Genomic DNA, 18,295 nt, shown 5'->3' with positions numbered 1-18,295 from the left:
TATTTTTTATATATATATATATGTATATATGAAGATCCCTTTTTAAAAATAACTTTTTATTGTGAAGTGTGATATGATAGAGAAGCCTGTAAAGCGTATGTGTACAATTTAAAGGACAATTAAAGCATATAAAGTACATCCGTATAACTACCAGCCTGGTTAAGAAAACAGAATATTCCTACTACCTTGGACATCCCCGGAGTGCTGCGTCCATTCCCCTCTCTCCTCCCAGAGATAACTACTGTCTGGATTTTTCTAACATTTATTCATTGCTTTCCTTTGTAGTTTTATCATCTATGTATATATTCTTTATAGAGAGGAGACAGCTGGGTGCGGTGGCTGATGCCTGTAATCCCAGCACTTTGGGAGGCCAAGGCGGGCGGATCACGAGGTCAGGAGATCGAGGACATCTTGGCTAACACAGTGAAACCCCGTCTCTACTAAAATCACAGAAAAATTAGCTGGGCATGGTGGCGGGCGCCTGTAGTCCCAGCTACTCGGCAGGCTGGGAGGCTGAGGCAAGAGAATGGCATGAACCCAGGAGGCAGAGCTTGCAGTGAGCTGAGATTGCTTCACTGCACTCCAGCCTGGGTGACAGAGCGAGACTCCATCTCAGGAAAAAAAAAAAAAAAAAAATATATATATATATATAAAAAAAGAGAGAGAGAGGAGACACGTTTTTATATATGTATATACATCATGCATAGATGTATACATGTGTCATGCATGTGTATATATAATGTATTTTTCTGTGATTTGCTTTTTCTACTCAGCATTATGTTACAAGATTCAGCTGAGTTGTGTAGGTGTAATTTGTTCATTTTCACTGCTGTAGAGCATTGCATGCTATGAATATGGTGCAGTTTACTTACTTGGTTTATTGTTGATGGACTTGGGTGTGTGGTTTCAGTTTTTTGCTGCTGTCAACATTCTTATGCATGCCACCTGGGTATAAATGCCAGTGATACTCTAGGGCTGTGTTCCCCAAACTTAAATGAGAATCACCAGAAAGGTTGTTAAAATAGGGATTCCTGGCCCTAGTCCTGATCATCTGATTCAGTAAGCCTGCAGTAAAGCCTGAATATTTGCCTGTCTGGCAGACTCCCAGGTGATAGTACGGTGGTCTGCTCTTGGATATGTACCAAGGAGTAGAATTGCTAGATTGCAAGGTATTCATGTTTTCATCATTACTAGCTAATACAAGATTGTGTTTTCCATACTGGTCTGCCAGCACTATGTGCATAGTTTCCCCCTAATTTTAGGATACTTGTTGTAGTCAGACTTCAACATTTTAAAAAATCTGGTGGACTGCATAATAGTGTCTCATTTTGCCTTAAATTTGAAATCTGGTTTCTGATGAGAGTTTTTGTATGTATTTTGACCTTTTGGTTTGCCTTGAAGTGTCTGTATGAACACTAGCCTGTTGGATGAAGTTCATAACTTGTTTGTAGCTTGGCCTTGCTGTGTGTTGCTCATTCTCTTCACCTAACATTTTCAGTCATGGCTTGTATAGGTGTGTTTTGAAGCATTGAGAACCTTCTAGGTAGCCGACACGGGATTAATATTTACTGAGTGCTTACTATGAGCCAGGCCAAGCACTTGACCTGCATTTTCATATAATCCTCACATCAATCCTCTGCAATAGGTAGACGTTATTGTCATTATCCATTTTAAAGATGTCTGAACAGAGATTGGCTTAAACCACTCACCTGAAGGCACACTGCTGTGAGGTGGCCGGCCAGGGCTTTAACAGTGCTTTACTTTCCTGATAACAACTGGGCCAGTTCCCTGAAAGTCTGCGAAAGAATGGACGCAGTGGGAGCAAGATTAGTCTATTCTGGACTTTGAAGGATTGTTGCCTGAAGGAGATTTGGACTTTAGAATGAGGATTTAAAGGATCTCAGTTTCATGGAGCAAACTCTGGGCTTAAGAATGGGAAAATCTAACAGATTGAGCCAGATTCAGGATAGGCTACCAAAGAAGCAGGCGGTTTCTGCTGCGCGCCATGCAGCTTCTTGGTGGTGACTTGGAGATGCAAGTATCTGATGAGCTGTTGATAGTTCCTTCTGTGAATCACTCTGTTTTCTCCTGACCTCACCCCACCTTGGCCCAGTTCTGTACTCACCCAGCAATCAAGGGGCACGAGTGGCTTTCTGTTGCGAGCACTTGTGCTCCCCTGAGTACTTGAGGGGTCTTGGTTGTGCTCCCCTAAGTACTTGAGGGGTCTTGGTTGTGTGCCTCAGACTCAGCACAGAGACATCCTAGTGGGCCTGAGGCCCTGCTGTCTGTTTAACAATGTTATTTGGACCTACTTCTTTTTGATCGTTTAGCCTTGGCCTTGAGTGTTCAGTAAGATTGAGACTTTGTAGATAATTTTGTTGTCTTTGAAGGGAGCTAGGCAATAGTGCTCCTTATCCATTTCAAGTCTGTACAAATAAGACCAAAGAATCAGTAGATAGAGAACCAAAATTACAACATGTATTACTGATAAAGACAAGGTTAGAGAATGTGGCTTAAATCTTAAACATCTCAGATTTAGTTACCCTTGGCCTCCCATCTTCGACAGTGCTCCCATCTGGGGATCCTGCCCCCCTCAGACCTATAGCTTAACAATATTTGCATGACATAGGTGGTATGGCTCTGACAGAAAAAAAGGTGATGAAGAGCCTGGGCTCCGTATGCCCACTTGCTTTATCTAAGTTGGCCAGAAGTCAAGAATATTATTACTAGTGCAGCTCCCTCTACATGGAAGTAGAGGATAAGGGTTAGCCTCTAACGGTCCCCAAATTTTGGATTGACTGTTGAGCTCATGTTCTTTGTCATCAAGTAGTGTGTGCTTATTCCAAAATGTGGCAACTCCCCTCAGAGGGCGAGATGGGCATCTGTCAGGACAGACTTATTCCCAACTTCTTGAAGTCTTGGAAGATCTGTAGCTTTGCTTTTTTTTTTTTTTTGAGATGGGGTCTCACTCTATCGCTCAGGCTGGAGTGCAGTGATGCAGTCTTGGCTCACTGCATTCTCCTCCTCCCAGGGTCAAGCTATTTTCCTGTCTCAGCCTCCCAAGTAGCTGGGACCACAGGTGTGTGCCAGCATGCCCAGCTAATTTTTGTATTTTTTGGTAGAGATGGGGTTTCACTGTGTTGGCCAGGCTGATCTCGAACTCCTGACGTTAGGTGATCCACCTGCCTTGGCCTCCCAAAGTGCTGGGATTACAGGCGTGACCCCTGTGCCCGGCCAGCTTTACTTTTTATAGTGTTCCCAAACTAAAACCTAATGGGTCATGCAAGATGATCACAGCAATAGTCTTAACAGTTTTCAAAGTTAGAAAGCAAACCAGGCTCTGCTCCTGGAAGAATCATCCAGGCGAAATTGTTTCTCATGTTCCACAGTAGAGAGCTCATGGTAGGTGAGGGATGGACTGATAGTGGGCAGAGAAAACATTCTTCATTTTAACCTTTCCTGGATGCTGGTCAGTCTAAGCCTCTTGTCTGTAATCTGCAACCTTTGAACTAAACGAAGTTGAAAGGGGGAAGTAGAAACATAAAGATACTGAATATGCTAGATGAGAAAAAAGGCACCTCAAGAATGACGAGGACCATCGGACATTTCTGAACCTTGTGCTGGGTGACAGTATCTCAGATGCCAGCTTTCTGAAAGAAAACCTGGTATGCATGTGTTACCCCAAGTGGTAAATAGGAAGTGCTAAACAACCTCCCAGTGGGAGCCTCTCCTCAGTTGGGTTTTGGTTTACAGCCAGCCTGTTCAAAACTCCTTTCCCTTTGAGACTTTCCCTTCGTGTCCCTTGGATCTGACAGCCCAGTGTTATCACCACGTTGGGTTCGATCTGGTGGTTGACTGGTGGAGCAGGTGTTTTCAGTCTCGGGCACCACTGGCTCTTTTCTCTGCCATTTACTATGGAGTGGCTTTGGCCAGAGAAGGCCGCCTCAAGGAAAGATTTTTTGTTCACTTGTAAAGACCATCCAGACCACTTGGTGGGGTCTGACCCTTGAGCCAATTGTCAAGCTGTCAGAATCCACACTGTCCCCACCTTGCCCAAGTGAGAGCCTTGCTAGTGCTCTTGAACTCAGTGTTATTAAAAAATAACAAACATTGCTCATTGACTAGTCTTTAGGCAGTAGATGTTGAAATAATTCTCTGTTTATGCCCCTCGGCTTGTTCAAGCTGAGGCCCATGAGCACTTCCAGAGTCCTGAGCTACCTTAGACCATTGCCAAGGCCAAACTGTGGCAGCCTTCACCCAGATTGTGGCATCCCTCACCCAAATTGTTCACCATTGGGCTAAGGTCACTGTGCATCCTGCCTCTTTTCTGTCTAGGACCCTTGGTTTATAGTCTTTCCTGAGGTCCTGCTGTTTTTTTTCTTGAGGCACCACCTCTTAAACAGCTATCATTTTCCTGGAGATAAGCCACCCTAAGTGGTGGTCAAGCATCAAGGTCAAAATACTCTGTGGTTTAGGAATTTAAGCCTTTTGATGTTAAAAGCCACCTCTCCAACTATAAAAACCAGCCACCCTACAGAATCAAGGCTGTAAACCACCAAGTTAAAAGAAAAGTGCAGGGGACCGGGCGCGGTGGGTCATGCCTGTAATCCCAGCACTGTGGGAGGCTGAGGTGGGTGGATCACCTGAGGTCAGGAGGTTGAGACCAGCCTGGCCAACATGGCGAAAGCCTGTCTCTACTAAAAATACAAAAATTAGCCGGGCATGGTGGAGGATACCTGCAGTCCCAGCTACTCAGGAGGCTGAGGCAGGAGAATTGCTTGAGCCGGGGAGGCGAAGGTTGCAGTGAGCTGAGATTACACAAGTGCACTCCAGCCTGGGTGACAGAGTGAGACTTACTTTAAAAAAAAAAAAAAAAAAAGTGCAAGCATCCTTTTCCCACTGCCAGAAGCCCAAGTTCCTCCATGAATACTTTATTCCCCTACATTGGACTCCTTTTTTGTTTCTCAAGATCCCCAGATAGGTCACCAAGTGCTGAAGTCTTTCAAAGGACCCAGTAAATAGGACCTGTTCTCCCTGTCTTGAATTCTGAACCAAGTGAAATGTAAGCCAGAAGAATCAGAAGATACGAAAGGAAAATATCACCGTAGTCCTGATGAGCACTAGGCTGGCAGGCATGGCCTTCCTCTGTTGGCATGTCCCCCTTACTAACACTGAATCCCAGAATTCCAAAGACATGCCCGCTTCCTTCCACTGCCAGATTGCTGCAGGGAATCTGTGAACTCCCAGCATGGAAAATGAGATCACCAAGCAGCTTTTCTGTGGACCTGTGACTCCCAGATGGGCGGAGTAGGGGACAGGGTTGGGCACCAGCTGCTCAGATTATTCTTTCAAATGCAGCCTTCAGGTAAATTTGATCCATCCCTCTCTCTTCAGCATAACACTTTACAAACTTTTTAGTCTCAGGACTCTTTTACTTGCTTAAAAATTAGTTCTTCAGTGAGCTTTTCTATTATAGATAATATCTATCAGTGTTTACCATAGAGAAATTACACTGAAAAAATTATATTTAATTCATTTAAAATATTAAACCAGTTGTATGTGTAACATAAATAACATTTTTTATGAAAAATTCATGTATTTTCCAAAAGAGAAAAACAAGATTAGTGGGAAGAATAGCATTGTGCATTACATTTTTGCAATGTCTTTAATGTCTGGCTTAATAAGAAGATAGCTGGTTTTTCATATCTGCTTCTGAATTTTCTCTGTTAAGGTATCACATATAGCCTCTGGAAGACTTCACTTTACACTTGTGAGATAATGAGAGTGAAAAGGGAAAATACGTTGTAATATTTTGGAAGTGGCTTTGATTTTGTAGATCCCCTGAGAGGATCATGGGAACTCCTAGGAGTCCACTCCTCAGACCATACTTTAAGAATTGTCATTCAGGATAAGACTGACTGGGGCAGTGGAAATTACTGGGAGTTGAGAGCAGAGTGCCTTCCACATTGAAAGAAGCATCAGGAAGGGAAGAAGCATTTCCCCTATGGGTTACACTGTAAAACTATCCAGATGCCAAACTTCAGTCACCAAAGATAGGACAATGCTTGTCCTTTGCCCTTGAGTTGAAACTGGAACAGACCATATTAGCTCTGCAACCTCAGCCTACAGGGCTTGAAGATGTACTTCTTTATTGCATGATCTATTAGAACACCACTGGATGGGGTGCTGCTTCCAGAATAAGTTCAGGAAAGGCTTTGAACTCTGGCGTTATGCCTCCTTTCACTGCAGTGCATTTCTGGAAGCTATGTCTTGAATGTTGTTTTCTCACAAGAATAATGCTATAATTGGGTTGTGTTTATCTTATCAGGGACTCAGAATTACATAAATCATTACTGTGGCCAGCTACTCAAATTAAATCAGAGTTATGGGTACTGTAAACATCTGTAACCATTTTTAAAAACTGAAACCATGCTCCAGGTTTTATGAAATGGGCCTAATTGTACATGAATACAGGGGACTCCAGAGCAAATAAAGTGTATAAAGAGTTCATTATAGACTATAATTATTCCTTCATCAATATCATGTCTGAAAATTTACATACTAGCCATGATAGCTATTTACTGATAATTTTCCATGTATACTTTTAGAAGAGTTTGGGCTGGGGGGTATGAGACTTTGATTTGGAGGACTTAAAATGTTTAAAAAAGTTTGACCTGATATCTTTTTTTTCTTAGTTTTTTCCATAGTGAACAGAAACATTGAAATTGTTTTATTAGCATATATCACATATCATATGTGAGAATCGTATTTTAGGAGAAAATTTATTATGGCAACAGGCAGATTTTTCACTTAATCTCAATTCATATAGGACAATTTCCAGCCCTTAGCCAGTTAGGTACTATGTGTCAATGTATGTGAATACTTCCTAATAGGCATTGTAGTGGTTGGGTTAAGGGTTATCCCCAAGGCCTTTTGATGCCAGTTTGAATAGTGTCCCTAAATTGATTAACTAAAAGACTTAGGGCAGTTTCCTTTAAGTTAGTTTCCTTGCCTGCAAAATGGCAGTACTAACAGCATCTACCTCATAGGGTTGTTGTGAGGACTATTTAAGATATACTGCATAGAAAGCATTGTAGCATGCTTTTTGGCACATATTAAGCACTCAGTAAATATTTGCAGTCACTGATACTGAGTGTATTTAGTTGAATGAATTTCCAAGTTCATTATAAAGACAGTCTAATGCCAAGTGCTATACTATTTGATAACATTTTGAGTATTATATATAAGTGTGTTGCAGTCTCTGCTGAGTGCAATGAGTTGACGGGACAGAATCAATCTGAGCCGTGATTGGCCATCTCTCCTGGAATGCCATAGGCACTTCTGGAACTTTTCCTGACAGTTCAATTGCACAGCTGCCTGGGCCATTATCATTTGATAGTATTAGCCTTTTACCTGCCAATTAAACCTGTAGGTACATTGTTGCTACCTGTTACATTAAGCATCCGCTTCATGGTAAGCTCCTGTCTATCCTTTGAGACTCAAGAAAGCCTGGAAGCCTAGGAAGCCTCTTCTCACTTGGGCAGAAGAGATTTGGGATTGCACAGAGGTCTATGTGGATGTTACTGGATGTATATTTTCATCTTGTCCTAAGCCTTGATAGTTTCTGCTCCTAGGAAGGTGACGTTCTAAATCATATTTTGTATGCAGACCCAGATTTTTGTCCATCAAACTCTTGTATTGTGGTGCTTTCAGCTAAGAGTTCAATTTCAACAGTTTGCAGGTTCCTGTGCCAGCATCAATGCTATTTTTGACTATTCTGTTTGTCCTTACTTGATTAAAAGAAATGACAATCAGAAAACTAAAAGTACTGATACTAGAGCTACTCAAGGACACATCCTAATAAGATAATTAAAATAAAGATGGAAATTACTAGGTGGTCAGATGGGGCAAATGTGTGATTTCAGTGCAGTATTCATTGAACCTAAGCTGCTCTAGAGCACATCATGAAAGCAAGAAAGTTAAAAAAACCCATGCAGGACAAGATAATCTCCTTCCAGAGTGGTACTTGACAAAGCAAAAATATTGCAGCTGTTCAGGGTTAAACTTCTGCACGTTTTAAGCATTTTCGCAGGGATGTGAAATTCAAAGTGCCATCAGTGGCATAACTGACACAGAGAAAAATCTTTGAAGAGTGGCAGTAGCTCTTGAATAATCTTCTTAACATAGCCTCCAGCATCATGGATGGAATCCTGTGAGATGTCGAGAATCTGGCAAATGTAATTGTATGGTGAGAAATTGGATTAAAAAATAAAAGAAAATTAGTCATGCCGAATGTTCTTGAACAGTTTCATTACTCTGTCACCATGTAGTCAACTGACCACCTTAACAGTGTCTTCATTAACTGTTTATGTTTGCTTATGTCATTTGTAAGACATAACCGCATAATAAAAGTATTACCATAGTTGTCGCCCTCCCTGTACTGCGGCTTCATCCCCCAACCCACAAATCACATATCATGAAGGGAATTCCACTTGTGCATCTTTTGTCCTTGTTTGTGAGTAAATTTCCATTTTTTTTGAGCTTGGTTTCTTTATGGTATTCCTTCTTTACAAGATAATTTTAAAATATTTCTCAGTTACTTACAGAACAGAGATAAAAGTCTCCACAATAAAGGCCAGGCACGGTGACTCACGCCTATAATCGCAGCACTTTGGGAGACTGAGGCGAGTGGATCACGAGGTCAGGAGATCCAGACCATCCTGGCTAACACAGTGAAACCCCGTCTCTACTAAAAGTACAAAAAAAAAATTAGCCAGGCGTGATGGCGGACTCCTGTAGTCCCAGCTACCCGGGAGGCTGAGGCAGGAGAATGGCTGAATCCAGGTGGCGGAGCTTGCAGTGAGCCTAGACAGTGCCACTGCATTCCAGCCTGGGTGACAGAGTGAGACTGTCAAAAAAAAAAAAAAAAAAAAAATTAATCTCCACAATCAAAACAATACCAGCATCATAATAGCTAACCCTTGTCCTATAGTGATCACGTATTTTTTAAGCCCTTTGTATTCTTCACAACAATCCTAAAGACCTGTACTTTAGCTGTTATTGTTATTATTATTATTATTACAGAGGAGGAAACTGAAGCACAGATGAGGTTACACAGCTTGCCAAGGTCACACAGGTAGTAGATGGTGGAGGCTGGATTTAAACATGAGCAGGTTTGCTGCGGAGTTCTCAGTCTTAACCCAGTCTTAACCAGTCACAACCCATTATTGTCCTTATTTCCACAAGAAATCAGGGGAGCAAACATAACGCAAAAGAAGGCCTCAACTTTGTTGACTGCATTTGGTAATCTCCCAAACAATAATCTGATTGTTACAAGATTGTGACTATGGAATCTCTGATAGGGAGAAAGTAAGAGATCAGTGTTTTAATCCGACATCCGATGGATTACATTTAAGAGTTTATGATAATTAACTTAGTCTGGGTTTTGGTTAGGCAGTCTTCAGAGCCAGAAAGAAAAGTTATGATTTCCTTAGGCTTAGGCTGCTTTCAGAGGTGAAATTTTTAGCCAATAATCATAAATGATCTTAATGAGGAAGAGGGTGAGGAGGCAAGGCAACTGAAGTCTGTCCATGGTGATTCCACATGGAATATTTAAGAGCTTGGATTTAGGAGTGACTTGGAGGAAATTGGAAAGCAGATCGAGTGACCAAGGATGACTATAAAAAAGAATAATGAGAATGGGAACCGAAAAGAGTAGTGGACTCAGGGCTTTAAAGCTCACAGCATTGAGACCGTGGAAAAATTTGAACAAGAACAAAAACGATGTCCCTGCGAGTGCAGAACCGGAACAGAGAGACCGATACTCACAGGCAAGCAGAACTCAGCTCCTATTACACTTCTGTCCTCTCTAGACAAGGAGGTTGATCTTCAGCCTGGGAAGAGTAGAGCAAATACTTGTAAGAGGAAATTGAAACTCAAGATAGGTGAGCTGATTGTGCGAGAGCACAGAGCGGCACTAAATGAGTTCAGGTCCTCTGACCAGCGTGAATTTTGCACTGGTGGGCCGAGAGGACTTGCTGACTGCTTGTCATCCTTGAGGAATTGTGCAGAAGAGGAGAATTGCTAAAGGACTGGGGGTAGGGTAATGCTCTGTACAAAGCAAAACAAAAAATTCAAAATCAAGAAGATGTAGTTTTCAGAATAAAGAGAAGAGAGCATGGGATTAAGAACGGAAAAATCATGGTTTCTTTATTCCTTTTTGCTGTTGCTAAGCTATTGGATTTGAAGACTAGGGTCAAAAGGTAGCTGTGCTGTTTTGAGAACATTCAGAAAGCTTTCCAGAGGTGAAGATAAGGGCTGGATGTGTGGCCACCACATGCAGCACAGGCACTTGTTAAATACCCTGATTTATCCATCACACCTCTTGAGAGTCTGTTTTAATGAGTCTTGGGCTGGGACCCAAGCATCTGTATTTTAAACAAATGTCCCAGATTGCTTGCTGTGTTGAGTAAGTTTGAGAACTACTGGCCTGTATGGCAGATACACCACGAGTTGGATTCATGTTGCCCCAATAGTATTAATACTATGATGACAAACAGCTAAAACATTGAATAACCATGTGCCAGACACTATCCTAAGTGCTTTACACATACTAACTCATTTAATTCTCTCATCTGCCCTATGAGTTGGTGCTATCTTTAGTACTCTTGTTGTACAGATGGGGAACTGTTTCTTCTGAGAGGTCTCGCAGATAGCAGTGGGACTGGGATTTAAAGCCAGGCAGTCTGACCTGTTGGAAGTTTGTGCTGCAATCACTGCTCTTCTTAAGAGCTCACTTAGGGCCCTGGGGGTTGAAGGGGTGTGCCCTGGGCAGATATCCCCAAACCATGTCTGGGCATGCGACATACCCTGTTTTTAGCATCTAAGTAGCATCTATATGAAGACTTTGGGGTATCTCATTAGACTTTCTTGATACGTAAAGCTGGAAGGAATTACTAAAGCCAGCTGAATTATTAATTTATTGAGACCAAATTTTGGAGGGTTAAATATAAATTGCTCTCCCTAAGGACCCAAAATCAGCAGCAAAGATAATAGAGGAGGAAGCCATAACTTAACAGTTGCCTGGAAAAAAAAAGATCAGGGTGTTTTTGGTGGACTGCAGGCTCAACGTAAATCACTAGGGGCTTTGTTGTGCTGTACCTGTTGCCTGGAATTCCCTTTTCCACTTCCCCCTCTTTCCCCTGGCAAATTTTCAGTCATCTTTAAAGTCAGAGCCTAAATGTCACTTCAGCTGTGGAGTGTTCCTTGACTCCCACGGACAGATTTATCATCCCATTCTTTCTGCTTCTTTAGCACTTTGTTCCTGATGTTATAGTTTTGCGATTATTTTTCCTACTTGTGGCACCCATGTTCACAGCCACTCAGCTGGAAACATGAGGGAAGGCATTGTTTCCTCCCTCCCTCCCTCCCTCAGTGAGTCCCTGCCCAGAAGGCCCTATCGATCTTAACTATCTGGGTATTGACAAAATCTGCCCCTTCTTTGTTCCTTGTAGCCCCTGCGCTGACTCAGGTCTGTGTCCTAGCTTGTCTCCCAGGTGTCACTTGTCATCCCCTATCACACACACGTTTCCCACAAAACTATCAGAGAATTCTCTGTCAGATGCATTCAGTCGGTGCTTAAAATCTGTCCCTGGCTCCCCCAGCCAACAGGATAACCCCAAGCCCCCAACCGTTTATGATCTAACCCTGTCTGACTCTCCAGCCTCAACTTTTGACATCCTGCCTTGCTTCTTGGACTCCAGCGACACTGAACTCATTGTAATTCCACAGGCACTGTGCTGTTTCTTGCTGCCTTGTTTTAGTTCAAGCAGTGACTGCCTAGGATGGCTTTCCTGACACCCTCTAGCGCCTCGCTACTCCAGCTCTGCTTGGGAAGCCCCCAGATTCCCTGCCCTGGGCTTTGTTCATATCCTCTGCATATCTTAACTTCCCACATAAAGTCTTGAGCTCCTTAAGGGCAGGGGCTATATCTTGTGTTCTGTTTCCAGTGGCAAATGAACACTCAGTACATGTTTCTTGAAAGATTGTGTTGTAATTGTTGTACTTGGAAAGACTACAGAGTTTGAATCCTGCCTCTTTCTCTCAGATGTGAGGTCTTGGGTATTTCACTGTACCTCTGTGTGAGAATCTATTTGCTCATTAGCAAAGTGCAGATAGTTTAACCCCCTCTTACCGGGCCTATTGTGAGAGTTAAGTGAGATAACAATGTGATACGAAACTTAACACACTATTGCAGGGATCTGCAAACTACACTCCTACTGCCTTTTTTTTTTTTTTGGTCTGGCCAAGAATATGTTTTACATTTTCAAATGCTTTTAAGCAAGAAAAAGAAGAAGAGCATCTTTCAAGACTTCAAAATGGAATGAAATTCAAATTTCAGGGTATATGAAGTTATATTAGAATGAACACAACCACGTTCATTCATATACTGATTGTCTATGGCTGCTTTTGCACAACAGCAGCAGATTGAGTAGTTTCAACAGAGATCCTGTGGACTCCAAAGCCTGAAATACTTAGTTTACCCTTTACAGAAAAAGCTTGCCAACCCATGCACCATTCAAATATTAGGAAAATGCACGTTATTCACATCCTCCTCCTCATACCCACAGATAACTTGTTGAGGGTAGGATTCCTCTTTCTCCTCTTTGAAGTTCCAGAATTTCATCCTGGGCCTGGCAGAGTGATGACTTGATGTGGGAGTAAGCCTCAGGGACTGGGTTTTCGCTCTGTGGGATGCAGGGTGTTCCAAGAGTGATGAGGCTACTTGAGGAGACAGTGATCTTCATACTGATGGGAGTGTTAATGGGTAGGTAGATACCTGTTTTTCATGTGCTGCTGTAGAACAGGTTTTCTTAACCTTGGCTCTGTTGACATTTTGAGCTTAGCACTCCTTTGTTAGGGATGCTGTGCTGTGTGTTGTGTAATGGTTACCCGGCTTCCCTACTCTACATATTTTATAATGAAAAAGAGAAAATATCAGAAACCAACTGAGAGCCAATAGCCACTAGTAGCCAGTAGCACCCCCTCGCAGTTGTGACAGCTAACAATGTGTCTGCACATTGACAGATGTCCCCTGGGGGGCAAAATTGTCCCGGATTGAGAGCTACTATTGTAGAACATTCAGGCATTAGCTGTGTGTTAGATCAGAGAACCTCCAATGCCCAACAAGGATTACCACCAGAGTGCAGTCAGTCCCCTTGAGGGAATTCTGCCCATCAGCTCTTGGTCTCCCGCAATCTCAGACCTGGTATCAGGCACAACCTTGTAGGGTTGCAGGGAGAATTCAATGAGATACTGATTTACCAGCACAGTGCTTGGCACAAAGTAAGCCTCCACTATGTCCAGTTGGGAGCCTGTATTCATTTGAGTGCTTCCTGTTTGTTTTTTGAACTTGTTAACTTTGTTATTTTTTGACTGAAAGTTAAGAGAGGAAATAAATAGGGAGAATATATATTTTAATAATTTTATGGAGATTATTTTAAAGAAAATACATTATAGATTATTATTATATTGTGGATCCAGGATAATATTTTGTGGATCCATTTTGTCTTGAGGGAGAATAATTTAGAAAAGTTTCAGCTATTTAAGATGAATATGAAATTATTCAAAGTATGACATGACTTCCATGGATATTTAATGTTACTAGTCAGTATTTGTTAGAGATGTGCTTTAAAAGCATTGTTTCAGTAATTCTGATGGCCAACCTGGCCAGTCAGTACCCTTTTTTACATGAGGAAAATGAGCATGGAGAGGTTTAGTAAGGGGCAGCACATTGAGGACAAAAGGTCCCTTTTCTGAAATAAGGCAGAGAACAAAACACAGAGGTGGACATTCACCATCTTCCTGTCAGCTTCGATGTGGCCCTGAAGTCCTATTTCTGTGGTTTTGGACCAGGAACTTGGTGCTGCTGATTCTCCTACCTTAGGGCAGATCCACTGGGAAACAAGATACAGTCATGGAGTTGAATAAAAGCTTAACGGTTTTCCTCTAGTCTTGAGACTTCCTTATCTCTGAGTGCTTACTCACAAACCCACATACTCTACTACCCCGAATGACCCTATTTGAAATGTGACCCTCATCTGCTCCGTGCCTTCCATCACTGGCTTCTGGCCACTGCCTTTCTGGGCTCTGGCCTCACCTATCCTGGGCTAGCACCTGCCATGCCTCACTGCTCTTAGAAGCCTGGGCTAGAAGGATGAAGAGGCAGACCCCTAACGTGTTGGTGGGACACAGGTTTACAACACATTTGTCCATTTTATATGGCAAACTGAGGAATTCCCTGTGTGTGTTTGGGTTAGCTAAAAGCAAAAGTTTTCCTTCACTCAATTCCTGCACTGTGCCGGGCATGGACAGTACCTGGATGTTTACACGTGTCAAGTATCAGACTGTGTCCCAGTGTCCCAAACTTGATGGGTATTGGAAGCCTCACTTCTTATTTCTCAATTGGTTTCTGATATTTTCTCTTTTTCATTATGAAATATGTAGAGCAGATAGTTTGTGGGGTGAATACTGTAATTTGTACCTATGTGTCTATTCAGATCCTTACATTTTACCTGGTTTCCCTCAGAGTCTTTTTGAAAGAAATGAATTATTACAGATAAAATTGAAGCCACTCGTACAGTTTTTCCTGATGCCTTTCCTAGTTTTCCTTCCCCTAGGTTAACCACTATCCTAAATTTCATGTTTATCACTATGCTGTTTTCCTTTTCTTCTTACATAAGTATGTGTTCAAAACATTATGTTATCTTTTGTGTTTATATAAGTGGAATCATCAGTCATGATTTCTACTTTTTTTGCAAGATTTCATACTGCAGTGAGCCTTGTCTTCAGTCTGAATTTGGGATGTCACACAAATGGGTTTCTGAACTTACTAGTCATCTTTAGGTTGATTTATAATTAAATTTATATCTTAATCATACATGGAACTTAAACCGACTTTTTGTTTTGTTTTAGTTTGCCTCTGAGATGTAGCCCTTTGGATAAATGTAGTTCCAGTTCTTCCATTTTAATGTTGTTTTTTTCTTTTGGCTTTGTGATAATGTATTAGACCATTCTCCTTTTGATGGACACGTACAGAATCTCTGCTATTACAGTCATGCTTCAGTGGACATTCCTGCACATGTCAACTGGAGCACTCATGTGGGGTAATATCTCCTTAGGTGTAGGGAGGATATATCCACATTCTTCTTTCCTAGAGTTTGCCAAAAGTATGCCAAGGTGACTGTACCAGCTTCCACTCACACCTTTTAAGGGGATTGGTACTTCTTTATTCTTCACTTGACACAGCCCTTTCTTGCACATAACAGACTTAAAACTGCTTATTCATTTGATGAGCCTGGACTAGTATCTCACTGTTGCTCCTAATAATTTTTTGAGAATAAATACTGTGATATTTAACACTGTTTAAATGTAATTTATTTTTTATTTTCTTGGATTTGAAAAGAACAGTTTATTAGATTGGTCTGGATTTTTGCAACATTAGTATTTGCAAAATTTCACATGCATAATTCAGGTAGTCATTTAATTATGAAGCTGCACTGCATTGCTTCATCCAGACAGTTGTTCTGAGATCTCTCTGTTTCTGGGACTTCCCTTCCTCTTCCTTTCAATTTCTGGTTCTCACTAGGGTGGACTGTCCCTAATGCTGTCCCTGTGGCCACTGAAATCCCTTCATTGGGTAGCCTCATTCTACTCGTCCTTCCTCTGTATTTGAATCCCCATCAGTACATGGTAGAGTTTCCTATAATTAATGCAGATGCTACAGGAGCTCTGCTGAGGGCTAACTGTCCTCCAATTGTGTCAGTAGGGCTGAAAGAAGTAGGGGAACTAACTTGGAGGGTTAGCTAGACAGTAGTAGATACGACTGAGTTTTAAGCACACTGAGTAAATTAACTGTGCATATGATGATATAGAAAATGACAGATACTTGGTTACTTTCTAATTTTAAGTGTAAACACATCATTGTATTAATCTTTACTTACATTTTTAATGTATCACTGTCCTTCAAATTATAGAAATAAATATATAGTTTTGATTGGTTTTACTTGGTATAAAATACTATCTGTCCCACTGTTGTAAGTATAATTTTATTTTTTAAATGAACATGGCATCTTGAAACCAGCTTTATAGAGAATTAGCTCAGAATATAAAAATCTCCATACTTGAATGTATACATTTTTCATGAAAACTTAAGTTAGTGATGGTGACTTGTGGAGCCCAAAGACTATTTGGCTGTCCCCCAAACCCCACGCCCACTTGATAGTTCTTCAGTCACAATGAGCATTTTAATGGAAATGTTCAGTTCTTAGAAGAACCTAGAATGTGTAGTATTTCGCTTTTACTGGACTAGACAAGTGGGATTTGTTTCTTCTACTCCAGTTATCAAAATGATTAACCCTTTGCCCTCTACATTCTAATTGTAAGCGCTTGGAAACAAAGGGGTTGTTTGTACAAGATAGTTGAAAAAATGAGGCTTTATGCCAAGTGGAATGTTTCTCAGTTGAAGGAGGTAGCAATCATTGTACACACACTTTTTTTTTTTCCCTTGTGTTGCAGGCGTCTGTAGAGGCTTCTGGTGAAATCGCATTATGCAAGACTGGATTTCCTGAAGATGTTTACAGTGCAGTCTTATCGAAGGATGTACATGAAGGACAGCCTCTTCTCAATGGTACTATCTTAAAAGATACATTTGTACATGCAGTGTCCATGCTCATGAAACAAATTAGCCATTAGAAAAGTCTAAATCATCTCTACTGTATAACAAGTATGAATTTTTCACAATCACTATGATGAGACTGTAGGGACTTTATTTTAGGATTACAGAGGAGCTCATGAATCTCTTATATACATAATTAGAAGGCTCCTGATCTCTTGAAATCTTCAGATTTCTTCCATTTTTAATTTACAGGAGAAATCGTTATGTAACTGATTATTACCATTTTTGTGTATACATTTTACTTAAAGAATAATATTTTGAAGAATAATTATGAAACATCTGGTTCTAATGGCTTTAAAATTTATTTACAGGAAAAAATGACTTAGTATTTTGAATTAAAGGAAATTATGATATTATATTAGATAAAATGTGAAGCTTTAATATTTAGCTGAATTATAGTGAATGAATTTAACATGTAAAGTCTCAGTGCAGGAGTATGAAATTCATATTTTTGTTATGACATTGTTTATAGCAATTACTAGAAAGCTAATTTAGTTGTAGCATATGTGAATTTCAAATATAGTCTCATTTCCCATTTAAATATGGATCAAGTTCATTATAGTTATCATATGGAAACTCTTGCCAATAAGTCTAGATAAAATCTGAAATAAAACCTAAGTATCAAAAGGAAAATTGAAAGCCCTTTCCTTTAGCTCTAATTGAAAGCAAATAAAATGTTGGTTAGTAGTATTTTCATGGACTTATTTATTATTACGCAAAATGTCATTGAAATGTGAAAGCAAGAAGAATTGATTAGTAAGTTGTATTTAAATTTTAATTCCCCACAAATCTTGCATATCTCTGAGGCTGTTTTAGAGAGCTGCTTTTAGAAAATCTGTGTAACCTCAACTAATTAATTTACACAGAGCTCTACCACACAGCCTTAATTGAAGTGTCTCCACAGAACTGACAAACCTTAGTGGTATAGTACTTAAGAATACCATAGACAGAGGACTTTGAAATGTAAATGGCCTCTTCGCTACTAACATTCTTGGGTGCAGGTTATATTTTATTTTAATTTCTATTTAAATTAGGATTTGCTCACGCCTATGCTATCTTTCTGAAGTTGATTTTTAATTTTTTTAAGGCATGCTCTTGTCCCTGCCTCATTACCTGGTATTTTAATGGGTGAATGTTTGAGTTAGTCTGTCTCAACACTGAATTGCTATCTCATCTGGTGGGTAATGGAGGTTTAATTTAAATCCGTGTACAGCCTTTCTTTAACTTAATATGGCTTTTGGAGTTCTGTGTGTGTGCCATTTTCTTTAAATCTTTAAATTATTACTTGGCACCCTAGAACTAGTATGACCTGTAAATGTGTATAAAATATATTGATATGATTCTGTAGAATAATTCAGACAGATAACAAAAAGTGGAATTGGTTGCGTTTCTGCAGCATATTTTTGAGATTCATTTTTAAATGGGTAATTTCATTTTCTAAAAGCTTATAATTTGTTGTTTACACGTAAACACATGGTGTGTCACTAGCAACCATTGATTTAAGATTAATTACTTTGGCACGTTGAATAGTTTTGAAAATGATAGCTTGTGTTCACATTA

At 40.5% G+C, this 18,295-nt stretch overlaps 1 protein-coding gene across 1 annotated transcript in view; it reads left to right on the top strand.

The window, feature by feature from the left end:
- CDH2 (cadherin 2) overlaps nucleotides 1-18,295 on the top strand; it is a 226,573-nt gene that overhangs the window by 13,725 nt on the left and 194,553 nt on the right. The window contains exon 2 of the mRNA XM_025365214.1: nucleotides 16,576-16,687. Coding sequence (XP_025220999.1) covers nucleotides 16,576-16,687 — 112 coding nt within the window. The remainder of the gene's footprint in view (nucleotides 1-16,575; nucleotides 16,688-18,295) is intronic.

This window comes from Theropithecus gelada, chromosome 18, assembly GCF_003255815.1.
Source record: "Theropithecus gelada isolate Dixy chromosome 18, Tgel_1.0, whole genome shotgun sequence".
Taxonomy (NCBI): Eukaryota; Metazoa; Chordata; class Mammalia; order Primates; family Cercopithecidae; genus Theropithecus; species Theropithecus gelada.
This window is presented reverse-complemented; position numbering and strand designations above follow the sequence as displayed.